General features: G+C 32.1%; 1 protein-coding gene across 2 annotated transcripts in view; it reads right to left on the bottom strand.

Moving 5' to 3' along the window:
* Positions 1-15451, bottom strand: part of LOC145260324 (myosin-VIIa-like) — a 965294-nt gene that overhangs the window by 31914 nt on the left and 917929 nt on the right. For both annotated transcript variants that reach the window (XM_080118214.1, XM_080118215.1), the window contains 5 exons: positions 12318-12454; positions 7732-7928; positions 6487-6606; positions 5288-5454; positions 1672-1748 (listed from right to left, as the gene is read on the bottom strand). In XM_080118214.1, the coding sequence (XP_079974340.1) occupies positions 1672-1748; positions 5288-5454; positions 6487-6606; positions 7732-7928; positions 12318-12454 (698 nt within the window). The remainder of the gene's footprint in view (positions 1-1671; positions 1749-5287; positions 5455-6486; positions 6607-7731; positions 7929-12317; positions 12455-15451) is intronic.

The following is a 15451-nucleotide window of genomic DNA, read 5'->3' as shown; positions in this document are numbered from 1 at the left end:
GTAGAAATCTATCTATATTCCTTTTTCATTTTGATATACTTTCATAGAAATGTTTCTGTTATGTCACAAAAAACTATTTTCTTTACGTCACAAGTGTCATGCTCATACATTAATTCCATAGCTAATATAACATACTGACCCAATGGGTCACGGGTAGTTTAGTTAGTATTAATAATAATATTCTTTTCGAAATAATAAAATGTCTATCAGCATAAAAAATATTAAGAAAAACTGACTTTTTTTTACTTGGGAGTCACCACTTATCAAGGCCCGAAGGCCACTAGAGGATAAGAGTTAATGAACGTAAGGGGGTAGTGTAGTAATCGTTAATTGTGTAAATTAGGTAGAATTTAATTATTTATGGGGATGGCTCAGCAAGAATTTGTTTATATTGGATTTGAAGGCTACCATCTTGTATTCAACTAGGAAGCAGGCCAGCGGAATAGTGTTCTACAGGCTAGCAGTTCTGGGGAAAAAAGCTTTGTTCATGGAATCTGCGTTTAGATTCAGACACAGATAGAGAACAGGGGAAATCATATATAATGGTTGTAGTCGAGTGTTTTTTTGTGAAAGTTTGGCAACTAGTCTTCCATAAGCATATTTGTCATCATCAGTTTAATATTTCTTTAAAGAAAACGAATATTCAATTCAATTTATTTGGCAAATAATAAAACAACTGTGCTTCAATTACCATGTAGGGAAAAGTAGGTAAAAATTTACGGATTAGAGCTGGGTTTCCTGAGTGAGGGTGAGGGGCTCTACAATCCCTTTCTTAAAGAGAGCCAAATGCTTTATATGGAAAAATTAAATGACTGCAGACACTTAATTATTGATCTTTTTTACTGGAAACAGAGTTGATACATAAAGTACAGGTGCAAAGAGTTTCATGAAAAAGTACCCGTCTAAATAATTAAATGGCTGAAACCACTGTCAGTAATTTTCCCCACTCTTTATCCGTGCCTAAATCAAAACGTAGATTCCATGAACAAAGCTTCTTTCTTAGAAGTGCACACCTGTGGAAATCTCTTCTGTTTGCCTGTTTCCCACCTGACTACAACTTGGATATCTTCAAGTCCAACATAAACAAATTTCTGATAAACCGCCACCTTAAGTAAGACACTTTATCAGATCTCCATTACTAAGGATTACTACGATATTGTCCCATTGATTACTGTACACACAATAACCTTTATCCCCGAGTGGCCTTTGGGCCTTGATAAGTGGTAACTTCCATGTAAAAAATAAAATAAATGGAACAATTTTGGATTCATCAAAAATAAAAAAAAAAATTTAAAAAATGGTTGTAAACACGAAAATATAGTAAAATACGAACAGGAACAACTAATGAACGAGTAGAAGTTAAAATTTGAAATGAATGTTTCTCATATTTATTTTAAAAATTATCTTGTTAGTGCTCCGTTAGAAACCTTTACCCTGCTCAGGGGACCCACACTGTCGTGAAGTTTGGGAAACTCTGGATTAGAGGACACAGTAGTCCAGCACCAAATTTACCTTCAATTGTTCTGGTGTTGTTGCATTTATTACTTCACTATCTTTATGATAGCTATTCTAACGTGTCAACAAGACTTCTGCTTTATCGAGATGAAATTTGTAAAGATTAATAAATAATTTCAACGAAATAATAAAAATCTTCATAAAAATGATAGTTACTTTTGGGCAATGCAATAGATTTCTTTACAAGATGGCGGCAGTTTTCTTGTCTTCTTTTCAAGTGTTCTCATTAAACTCTGAAATAGAAAACAAAGTCATTAAATTTTATATTTATTTTTTTTTTTACTTATTTACTTTATTTGTTTTTGTTTATATAATCAGCAAAGGATGTGTAATGTTGATTCTTGTCATTCATCAAAAATAAACTATGGAATTAATAAGATAAGATATAAAAGAAGATTACAAAATTTTGATTTTATCTGATAATTTTATTCCACAAGAACCCAAGTTTGCCCAGCTGGGCAAAGTTGGGTTCTTGTACCGGAAAAATACCCAGTAAATAAAACGTTGTTTAGTAAATCGTTATTTTGTTGCTTTTTTTATTTTTTTATTTTGCATTTCCATACACCAAACATGGATATAAATATCACTAAAACATCTGCTGGGTCATAAGCTTCATTTCGGTACCTTACTTGCTGGGGTGGGTTGCCGGTAGGCTGAGATAAACCGCGTCACACACACACACAGTAAATTGAACTTACTAAGGGAGATAATAACTTCCGGTGAATACCGGAAAAATATCCAGTGAATAAACGTTGTTTAGTAAATCGTTATTTTTTTTGCATTTCCATACACCAAACATGGATATAAATATCACAAAACATCTGCTGGGTCATAAGCTTCATTTCGATACCTTACTTGCCTGCGTGGATTGCCTGTAGGCTGAGATAAACCGTGTCACGCACACACACACACACACACACACAGACGAACATTAGGAAAATTTATAATAAGATAAAGTAATTGCCATTGTCAAATAAGTATTCTTTAAAGAAATAAAATCCCTTTTTATTTTCATGATTATTTAAAAAATTATTCTCCAAATCAATAAAACAAATGTTAATTTTCTTATGTATTTATTGAAAATTTAGTCGATGGATGACATAATTTGATTTGGGAACAATTCATTTTAAAATAGTATAAGTCAGAATTGCTTATCTTAGCAAAATTAAATTAATCATTATTTTTGATGGTAGGATGATTTAATTTTTAAATGTGTGTGAAAGATGATAATGTATGTACAAACATAAAGTAGTTTAGTGTATTATTATATAGATTAAGCCAATAATAATAATATAAAATAACAATAACAATGATAATAATAAAATAATAAACATAAAATAACAATAATAACAAAAAAAAATAAATAATAATAAATAAAAATAACAAGCCGAGCATGCTGCGTCCCCCTCTATGAGTGAAAAATTTACTTTCACCATGACTAATGTTTGTGTAAAATTAAAAAAAAAAAAAATCCAAAGCTTGATTATTGAGAAAAGTGCGAACAAATGTTTTGAAGCAATTTTACTCCTATAATACCCTCTAGAAAGGCAACCAGAGTTAACCTGGAAAATTCATCCTGGCAAAAATTTACTTTCACCACGACTAATGTTTGTGCGAAATTTAAAAGAATCCAAGGTATTGTTATTGAGAAAAATGTGAACAAACTAATGGTCGAGCAGACGAATGGAAATGAATTACTACATCCAATTCCTCCTTTGTTGGGGGGGGGGGATAAAAATAAGAATAAAATTATAGATAATAATAAATATGATAAAAAATTAATAATAGTAATAAAATTAATTGCACAAAATATAAAATAATAATAAAATAAAAATAATAAAATAAAATAACAAAAATTATAAAATGATAATAAAAATAATAAAATAAAATAGTAATAAAAATAACAAAAAATATAAAATAATAAAATAAAAATAATCAAATAAAAATAATAAAATAAAAATAGTAATAAAAATAACAAAAATTATAAAATAATAATAAAAATAATAATCATAACAAATATAAAATAATATAATAATAATAATAAAATTAAAAAAACTTAAAAATAACAATAAATTTGAAAATGAGTAATGTTAGAACATTCACCATGAATTATTTTTATGCATGGCATTTGATTTTAGGAAATTGTTGATTTCATTAAAATAAAACCATGTCAAAGCTGATAACATATCAATGAATTAAAGTCATTCGCAAAACAAAAATGCAGAAAGCAATGTAAAAAAGCAAAAGATATTGCATCCACATACAGTCTGAATGTTTGTCCAAGGTAATTCTAAACCTTGAAATGGTAGGCATTATCACAGCCTCCTCTTGCAGACTGTTCCAGGAAGCAGAAACATGGACAGAGAATGCTGCCTTTCTTCTATTTAGATGAAAGTGACGATAGTATATCTTCTGTGGGTGACAACAAAAAATGTGACTAAGCATTACATTTCTGTTGATGATGCTGTATGCCAGAATCAGGTCTCCTCACATCCTTTGCTGCTTAAAGACAGCCCCAGTCATGTACAAACACGAAATGCCTTGGCATATTATCATATATATATATATATATATATATATATATTTTACTCCTTTTCGCTTCAAACAAGATGTATTGCCACTTGGATGCGGGGAGGCTACTAATTGGGATCATGTCTACAAGGGACTATGTGGGGAATTGAGCAACGAGGTATCTGTTCATGTTGCATTTATATTTCTGCATTTTAGTACAGAATGGAATTCCAAAGTCTAGCAGTCCGGGGGGGGGGGGGGGCTGAACAACTACTAGAGTAGAAAGCTTTCCAGTGACGAGGTGGGATTTTGCTGCTTGACATGTTAGTTGAGAGTACGTATGTTGAAGAAGGGCACAAGTGCTATGAGTTCATCAGAGCATACTCCATTAAAGTACTTGTGAAACAAGGGTGCAACATTGCTGTGATGACAAGGGTTGGAGTTTGGCTGATAATGCAGGACTTATTAGATTTGAGACTCATTTAGGATGCTGTCTTAAAAGGAGAGACAAAGTTGAGTTAAAAGATTGAGCCAACTTTTGCTTGGTTATCCTTGCCAATTGTTTTGCATCAAATTTGATGAAATATCAACAGATTATGAAAATGATACTTCATGATAATTTCTTAAATAATATTTACAAGCACTTTATTTGTGATGCTGGGTTCGACTGAGGTAGTTGAGTGCTGAGGGCAGGATAGGAAAAAAACAAAAAATGACAAAAGATAAGGAAGTAGGTTTAGCGAGTAATAAAAGAACTTATCAATAGACAATGGATAGGAAATATTTCTTAACACAAAGAGAAATAAGGGTAGGGTTTAAATTAGGGTGTGATGAATGGTGATAGAAAAAGGACTGAACAATGAACTAAGGATCGAACAATAAGAATGACACTTGATAGGGGAGGGGGGTCAGTCGACCACTTTGTTAGTTGAGGCTTGAACTCTGCCATGGACAGTTGGATTTTGGATATGGCTGAGAGTAATTGGTCACTTGGAGATGAACTGACAGCAATAGATACACCCAGCTTCGACAGACATGCATGTGAATTAGCATGTAGAAACACACCCCCCAGAGTCCAATTGACATATATGTGAAGCATTGGTGCCTGTGTTTTTCCTGTGTTTATTTTATTTGGTATACTTGGGAGTCACGTGGGGTCACATATCACCAATGAACTAAGAAAATGAATATTCGACTTTGGAACAATTCATTTTAAAAAAATATGTGAAATCAGAATTTTTGATATTTTGTAATTACTTACTTTATAAGACAGCCGTGCAAATTTGCCTTCTTCTGTAGCTGTGTCCATCGCACACTTTCGCAAGTGAACCTGCAGGTATTTTAGTACCATGATATTCGATGGCACTAGAGCACCTGTCAGTATGGACAAGATTTGCCAGTTTCTCTTGTTAACATTGCTATTCGGTTCTGTAGATATAAAAGAAGAGTTAAGACTGTAAGTTGGAAAATCCAGTCAAATTTTAATGATGGTTTTACAAAAAAACAACAAAATCATCAACTCTGTTTAATACAAGAATATAAACAAACTAGAAGAATACCCGTCCCAAGACAAGTAAAACTAATTTCTCGAACAGTATCAAAGTATATAGAAAAAAGGTTTTATGGAAACCAAACGATGACTAACTCATATTTAGTATAATAATAGTACAATATTTATCAAATAGGAATAAATATTCTTTACTAGCAAGGAGACCCGATGTTACCCAGGATTGAATGATGATCAACAAATGTTTCACACTCCCATATTTTTATTGTCATTGAACTCGGTTAAATCAACCATTTTTCAATAAAATCGATTGATTGCCTACAGTCACTTAGTTCATAATACATGGTAGTCTACATTGCAATGTAGATTTTATACAATTATTTTTATATGTAATGGCTTGAATTAAAGTTAAAAATGCGAAAGTCATCATGGTTCAATTGTGCTCCAAACAAAAACATTCCTGTTGAACGTACCCCTGTTATATCAAAGAACCTACTGTTGATTTTATATGCCTGGCCTTACTGCCTGTGCGGTGATAATGGCTTGAATTCAAGTTTAAAATGAAAAAGTCAAGTACCATGGTTAAATTGTGTTCTAAACAGAAACATTCATTTTGAACGTGCCTCTATCATATCAAAGAATCTAATGTTGATTTTATATGTTGGGCCTTTCGGCTTGTGTGGTAATAAAACTTCTCAAATGCGCTTGTGATGTTAGGCTGTGTAAGGTGTTAACTTTGATCAAAATCGCCTGTTCTTTCTTTCATCGGATTATTTCAATTATCAATACTTATTGGAGGCATTCCAATACAAAACCTATCTATGATCACTGCCAGGCACATAAATTACCTTCATGTGAAATTTCAGCCGTTTTCGAGTCCATAGAAAACAAACTCATGCAAAAAAAGTAAAGATACAGATACGTGGTTTATGGAGATAAGGTATTTGACTTACCCGGGTGATCAGTTGTCTGTTTGATTGCTTGCAAGTATAACTCATCACATAGGAATATACATTCCATACAACGCTGTACAAATGTCTGGATTAGTTCAGTCTGTTCACTAATATCGCTGACTGGAAAAAAAAAAAAATTAATAAAACTCATTTACGGCTGATCTATCCTTTTAAATATTACAAAAGTATTGGTTCTTGTCAAGAATTTCCCCTATATTAAAAATACAAAATTCAAGAAAAAATCTGTATGATATACATACTCATGACGAAACGAAAATATCATTTGAAAATTAATTTTATAAAGAAAATCATTTTTTAAGAGATTAATGGGAATTTGAATATATATATATATATATATATATATATATATATATATATATATATATATAAATCTCGCAAGTTTTTGATTTATTGAGTTATCTCCCTTTGCGTTTTTTTGTTTATTTTATATTATTTTCAAAATGGCAGACAAGACCGTCGCCCTTTTGTTACTCATAACATTTGATTTTCTTATTTAAAAATAAAACTATTTGATCAATTTACATGATTTTTGGAATATGGTATTTTTGTTTCATCATGGTTACACATGTTATACAAATTTTTCTTTATTTTTATTTTTTGATATAGGAGGAATACTAGACAAGAACCAAAAATACTATTTTTATTTTGGATTTTATTCTCGTTCTTGCCAGTTTTGGATATTTGTTTCAGTTTGTTTCCATTTCTGTATCATTTTGGGTTCATACTGATTTGATACATATATATATTCTTTCCTTCTAAAAATTGCTTTCAATTTAAAATAATGTTTTCAAACATAAATCAACTATATTTACTCATATATTTTGTGTTATTAAAGTATTGGAACATACAGAAAAAATGCTTTAGGGAAACAAACGTTGATTAACTCACGTTTAGTATAATAATATATATATTAAAAAAAAAACAATTTTTTTTTTCTATGGACATTCACTAATATCACTGATGGGAAAAGAAATAAATAAAAACACATTTGTGGTATCCATTTTGTCTAATAAAAAATATATTTTAATCAAATAGATTCAAGGTTTGTAAGGAAGTTTTAGATGAAAAATCATATTCTAAAGTCGGAGGGGGGGATCAAGTTCTGAAAATTCATAAGACAAATACACGCAATAAAAAAAACATTTTTTATCTCACTTTTTTTTTTTTTTTTTTTTTTTGGCAATTCTGGCTGAGAAAATAGGATAAGTATTCAAGATATCTTACCATGATCTTCAACACCCGAATATGCCAATACACTACCGGCAAACTTGACTGCCATTTCTTCCAGGAATTGTTCTTTAAAGGTCATCATTGCCTGTTTTGGTGGAAGTTTGCAATATGACCAGTATCCAGAACTGAAATGATCATGACCACCAGTTTCTGCATATTGCCGTAAGTATTCAATTTTCGTCTTTGTTAGCCTAATAACAACAAAATACAAACAGGAAATAAATTGAGGAAAGCTGTTTCAATGGAAGTAAAATCAACACTTTTTCAAACGACGAAGGACTTAAAAATATGATTAAAATAAAAAAAAATGTTTTTAAGAAATTGAAAAGATTATAAATGAAAAGGAGAAAAGTATTAAATTTTCATCTTTATTGTCATTTTCCCACCTTGACTGTTTTTAAAATGTGCAACTTTTTTTTTTTTTTGTTTAACTTGCAAATATATCTGTCACATAGGTGACGGACAACGTTGGGAAAATATTGGATGTATTGCCTGCATGTAAATTCAGAAAGCAAAGCCAGATGTTAAATCTGATTGTTGAGCGATGGAAGAGTTGGGAGCGTTAAACAATGAGATGGCATATATTTTAACTTGAGATGGAATGTGGACTAAAGATGGGACATTTCAGAAAGACCCGGCAGTTACGTAGTGACACTTCTCTCGTCGTCCACACCGACCAGCTGTTAGACACAACACCACCAACCCATATACTGACTGACCTCATACCTGCCCTATTATTTCAAAGAACCTACTTTTGATTTTATATGTTGGGCCTTTCAGCTTGTGTGGTAATAAAACTTCTTGGATGCACTTGTGATTTTAGGCTGTGTAAGGTGTTAACTTTGGTGAAAACTCGCCTGTTCCTTCTTTCATTGGATTATTTTGATTATCGGTATTTATCGAAGACATTCTGATACAAAACATATCAAAGAATTCTGCCAGGCACATATAGTACTTTCGCACAAAATTGTATAAAAATCGGCACATCCGTTTCGGAGTCCATAGGGAACGAACTCACATACAGACGTATGCATAGTTCCTTTTATATAATAGTAGATAGATAGAACGGAGATAGAGATACTTCTCTCATCTGCCTGTAAATGATATCAAGCCACATTCCATGTCTGGTCTAGTTTCCGCAACCTCTATCAGTGAAATGTAAATAAATTTGTATGTGGACTAAACAAATTGGCTGTTTGATTTCAAAAACCATAGCTAAAAGAATAGCAGTGTGTATATACTCTGGCATGCATTTGCTGAAAGTGCAACCAATAAATTATATAGACTGACTATATAACGTGTACTTTTCTGGCAAGATGATATAATTGTGAAACGATGACGAAGTGGTTCATGACACAGACCAAAAACCTGGAGGTATCAAGTTCGAAACCAGTTCTTTCCACAGAAACACTTTCATAAAACCCGTACTTAACCTTGTCTTACCTCTTGTAAAGGAGGTAAATTAAATAATTGTGATTATATGTAATAAAATAAAAATAAAATATATGTAATGAAATAAAAAAAAATTATATGTAATAAAATAAAAATAAATTATATGTAATAAAATAAAAATAAATTATATGTAATAAAATAAAAATAAATTATATGTAATAAAATAAAAAATATAATTTATTTTTTATTTTATTACATATAATTTATGTAATAAAATAAAAATAAATTATATGTAATAAAAATAAAAATAAATTATATGTAATAAAATAAAAATAAATTATATATAATAAAAATAAAAATAAATTATATGTAATAAAATAAAAATAAATTATATGTAATAAAATAATTTCCAATGGTACTGATCACCTATTTATTTATTTATGTTTAGATTTAGTTTTTAAAACATAGTGTGAATCATAAATCTATGATGCCACACCAAAGCTGTATTTTGTTAAGATTATAATTTAAGCTCTATTTATAATTAAGTCCAAATAGCTCAGTTGGTAGAACATCAAAGTGCAGATCCAAGGGTTTTGGTTTTGGTGATTGTATCCATTTCATTTGTGGAGCATTTATTAAATATGGGTTTTGTTATGTGTTAAGACCTGCAATAACAACTCCATACAAAAAAAACAAGATCGAAAAGGAACATTTAAAGTTTGGGATAGCTTTTATCTATATATATAAAAGCGAAAATGTATGTATGTATGTATGTTTGTGTGTCTGCTAAAAACCTTTGACAGACTGAACAAAACAAACTTGGTCTCATATGAAAGCCACATCCTTCGCCTGACAAATATCGAAAAATTGGCCAAAAACGTTAATTTTTCCACCCTGAAATCAACACATTTTTACAGGGGGGGGGGGGTAGCAAAAACTGTCCTCTCATGACGAGATCGGTTTTACACATGCGTCAGACAACGTCATAACCTGATTTAGTTTAAATATTTGAAGAACTGACACAATTTCATGTACGTCGTGTTAGCTCAGTTGCTTAGAGCGTTGGGTCATTATCTAAACGTTTTGGGTTCGAATCATGGTGTGAGATGTCTTTTTTTCTTTTTTTTTCGATTTTTTAAATTTTAATATTGAAGTAGGGTTATTTAAGCCATTTTTCACGTAACGTTCGTTTTTCTGTTTTTTTTTTTTTTTTTACTTTACTTATTCTTAGGTTTTCATTAAAACACCCACCCCCACACCCGACCGACCACACACACACAAAATCCGGAAGGAATATATTAAAACACCACAGAAAATGTTAAAATGTTGACAGTAAGAAAAAAACAAACAATCTGCGAGAGGGTTTCAAAGAGAGCGTGTGTGGAGCCGATACACAGAGACGTTTTTGTACACTTTATACATAACAGCTTATGAGTCAATATCCAGTTGGGATTTTTATTATTTATTCTTCATAGATCCCAACAATTATTTATTTTCAATGAAATATTTTAAAAAGTAATTACGATCTCTGATATTTCAAAATGAAACAAATTTCACAATGTGTTTATTACGTTTAAATAATGGTGGTAGACAAAATTTCGATTTGTATAAGATTATTCATTTTTTATTTCACCCCCTCAATTCCCAACGTTCATCCAACCAAATTTTATTTATATACTAACGGGGGTACCCGGCGTTGCCCGGGTGTTTGTAGTTGTGTATGTGTTGGGGGGAGGGGAGAGTAGACCCAAACCCTATGTTAAACTTCTTTAAAAAATCGGAAAAACAAAAAGACAAAAAAAAAAAAAAAAACAGCGAACACAATCTAAAAAAGAAGAAAAAGTAAAATAAAAATTTTTTTTTTTAAAGTTTTGGTAGGTAGGTAGGTAGGTAGGATCAAACCCGGAACGTTGAGGCAAAAAACTTAAGTTACCGTTCACCCACGAAAGGAAGGTAACTGAAACCAATTTCAATTTAATGTTTATAAATGGCAGGTGCGCGGTGAATTTAATTAGGTCAAAGGAAATTAACTTCTGCACTTAATTTTAACTGCGGGATAGTTCTTTTGGGTTTGTTTTTTACCCAACTTTGTATTGGTTTTGTTTCCTCAACGTGTTGGGGAAAACCAGCTCCCCCTTTATTAGGGGAGTGTACGAATGAAAGCAATTGTCTGATATGACGGTTTTCACCGACATTGACCAAACGTCCATTGCTTTCTGGACGCTCCCGTAAGCTGAGAACCGCACATCAGTTTTGCTTTTATATGAAAAACCGAATCAACACATGAGAAGCCGAAATAGCAATAATTTTGTAAAAGTTGACATAAATCGACGTGTGTTCGCAATTCATACAAATGATCTACACGGTATATAAGAAGTTTTAAATGATAGTAACCCCAGGAGGAACCCCCTAAAAAAAGCCTTTGCTGGACATACAAAAACTCACGTGCGCGTTTTGTCTTTTATATATATATACTAGCGGGGGGGGGGTACCCGGCTTTGCGCGGGTGTTTGGAGGTGTGTGTGGTTTTGGGTAAATCAAAACTTCGGGGGTGGGTAGGGGTTAAAATAAAAAAAAAAAGTTTTGGTAGGTGAGTATGAGGAACGAACCTGAACCCTTGAGGCAAAGTTGGAAATTAAAGTGAGAAAAAAAAACGTGCGACGCTAACTACTGTTTGAATTTATTTAAGTATTAAAAACAGAATTGACAGGTGGCCACAATAAAAGTTTACTCTGCTGCTTCTATTTGACCTAATTAATGAGGTCAAATAGAAGTCACACAGTTAACTTTTACTGCGAGGCAGCATTTGGGTTTGTTTACCCAACTTTGACTGGTTTTATTCTCCCAACAGATGTTGGGGAGGGGGAAACCAGCTCCCCAGTGTCTAGATTGAATAGCAATTGTCTGATATAAGAGGAATTTGTTCCCACATTGATCAAAGCTAATTGCTTTTGGACGTTTCCCGGCGCGATGCCGAGAATACGTCTGTTTGAATTTAGTTTCACTTTATTTATACTAAAGAGCAGGACAAACGGGACAGAGCGAAATAGCACGAATCTCATAAAAGTCGACGTAAATAAATCTAGAGGCGACGCGCGTTCCCATATCGTAGATATTATTATCTAGGGGCTATATAAATAAAAACAAAAAAACAAAAAAACAAACAAAAAAAAAAGAATAATACTTACTTTCTTAAAGTAGATTTAAAGAAGTTTGCTCCTCCTTCTGGCGGAGGACGTTGAAGAACATTGCTCTCTATTAACTTTCTACGAGTACGTACAACTTCCTCATATAATTTCAGTTTCTCTTCGTCCGACATACGCATCTGAAAGATAAGACAGTTTTGCATTATTGAACTTTAATTTTACGTCATCAAAAAGAAAATAATAAAATAACTCCAGACAAATAATTTACTGAAAACCAAACTGGCCATAAGCAAAAATAAAAAATAAATAAAATAATCATCATCATCATTATCAATAACTACATGAATAAATGCAAAAGTTTGTCCACCTATCCAAAATCGATAAACATCAAAAACGGATCAGGCTTATTTAACTTAATGGTAGAACATACTAACAAGGTAACCCGACGTTGCCCGCGATTGAATGATGATCAACAAATGTTTTGCACTCCCATATTTTTATTGTCATCGAAATCGGTGAAATCGCTCATTTTTCAATCAAATCGAATGATTGATTGTCCACTCCAGTTGGGGAACCATCGTGGTGCACCGGGAGGAAGCTCCACATGCCTCCCCACAGTGACTTAGTTCACATTAGCTAATTAAGTATCTTATTTTTACAAAGGAAGTGGGGAGGGAGAAACCTACTTTTTTTTAGCAGTGCTCTGGAGGCATTCTTAATTTTATTTGGCACTTTCAGTAACCCTTTGAAGGCCTTCTAAGCTTTATTTTTTTTATTCTTCACATAAAAAAAAGGAATTTCCCTTCTACAGAGAAGGGGAGGAACTTAACACTATTTAACATATTCTATTTAGTTTTTTTATTATCCGGACAATGCTTCGAAGCTGTTTCATATATATATATATATATATATATATAAGTGAACGTGTCTGTGTGTCTGTCTGTGTATCTGTGTACATTTCCCTATGCAATAAATCTGTCAATTTTTAGTCTACAGACTCGAAATTTGATATACAGGGTACTGAGATCTGGGAAAGTCTATGTGATCGGTTTTTGGCCAGAAATTTCGCTGGTAAGGAGCCAAAGTTCAACGATTTGACCTTTGAGAATTATACCAAACTCCTCCGACAATTTGGGGTCTAAACACTTGAAATTTTAGATATAGATTCCTTGGACATGGACCTAACTTAATAACTGAATTTGAGCCCAAAACCATAAATGTTAAGGGGTCATAATAGGGGTCAAATTAAAAAAATTGACCGTTTTTTTGTTTTTATTTTGCTCAGCATACACCTCCAAACACCCGGGCAACGCCGGGCACCCATGCTAGTATATATATATATATATATATATATATATATATATATATATATATATATATATATATATATAAAAAAAGTGAAAGTATCTGTGTGTGTGTGTGTGTGTGTGTGTCTGTACATTTTCCTATGCAAGAACTCTCAATTTTCAGTCTACAGACTCGAAATTTGATTACAGGGTACTGAGATTTGGGAAAATCTTTGTAATCCGCTTTCGGCCAGAAATTTGGCTGTTAAGGGGTCAAAGTTTAACAATTTCACCTTTGAGAACTCTACCAAACTCCTCCGACAATTTTGGGCATAAACACTTGAAATTTTAGATATAGGTTCCTTGGACATGGATCTAACTTAATAACTTGATTTGAATCCAAAACAATAAATGTTAAGGGGTCATAAAAGGGGTCAAAGTTAAAAAAATTTGACCTTTGCGGTTTCTACCAAATTACTCAGACAATTTCTGGTCTAAACATTTGAAATTTTACATAAAGGGCATTCAGAGATAGGGCAAGCTTTTTAATCGGTTTGGGTCGAAAATTTGAGCTACAAATATATAAATGTATGTATGTATGTTTGCATGTCTGCCTAAAACTTTCAAGAGAGGCGACGGATTTTCACAAGATCAGTATCGTTTTGAAACATTAATTTCTTCACACTCAACTGGGCAGTTTTCTACAGGGAGGGGGCGCTTTTTTCGCCGATATTTTCGAAAATCATCCCCTCTTTCCGATTGTCTAGCCTTAATTTAAACTTATGTCACTTCCGGTTTGATGGTGGTCGTAACAGCAAAGACGCCAGTTTTTTTTTCCTGTTCTTTTCCTCCTTCACGGTACGGGTTAGAACCTGCCTTCCTACTACCACTTTTTCTTTTTTTTTTTGCTCAACATACACCTCCAAATACCTGGGCAACGCCGGATTGAAATGCTAGTATATGTGTGTGTATATATATATATATATATATATATATATATATATATATATATATATATGTACAGGATGTCCACAAAGTCTGGCTACATAATGCAGCCAGACTTTGTGGGCATTGTGTAGATTATGCAGCCAGACTTTGTAGACACCCTATACAGGGTGTCCACAAAGTCTGGCGTCATTATGCAGCCAGACTTTGTGGGCACCCTGTGTGTGTGTATATATATATATATATATATATATATATATATATATATATATATATATATATACTTGTTTATTGTTATATAAACATGGTCACATCTTGCTGCTACAAATAGCCACTTGTTTCAATCAAACAACAGATATCATCAGGCAGCGACTTTACTATTCAAAAGTTCAATGAATAATTTATTGAGCACTATCTAACAACCTCGTTGAATTCATTAGTCCATTACTTTTGAATAAAAAAAAACCCGAGTATGTATATATATATATATATATATATATATATATATATATATATTAAAGATAATATTTCACAAAGCAAATCTACCATTTTTCGATTCACTGTAAGTTTATACATATAACATTTAATCCAGCTTTTTTAAACAAAATTTAACAGGATTATATAGTCATGCTTTTTTTTCTGCTGAATCTTTTTTGTTGTGCATAGATAATGCTCATACAAAGTGATGTTCGTCCATATCTGCATATCCAATGTAATGGATGAATTGCCAATACATAGAATTCTCTTGTGGATATTTCAACCCTGAACTCTTAATTTGGATTCTTACCATTGGATCATCTCATTTTGGACTGCAGGAAGAACGATAAATTTGTCATCCTAAAGAAAAAACAAACACTACAGCTTTTTTTAAAACTTTTATTGAAAAAATCAATTCCGTAAACTTGATTAGGTAGTAGAGATGACATCTATTCAATATAGCTGACT

Source organism: Euprymna scolopes, chromosome 36, assembly GCF_053919585.1.
Source record: "Euprymna scolopes isolate OS-2025 chromosome 36, ASM5391958v1, whole genome shotgun sequence".
NCBI classification, from domain to species: Eukaryota; Metazoa; Mollusca; class Cephalopoda; order Sepiida; family Sepiolidae; genus Euprymna; species Euprymna scolopes.
The sequence above is the reverse complement of the archived record's forward strand: the minus strand, read 5'-3'. Positions and strand labels throughout refer to the sequence as shown.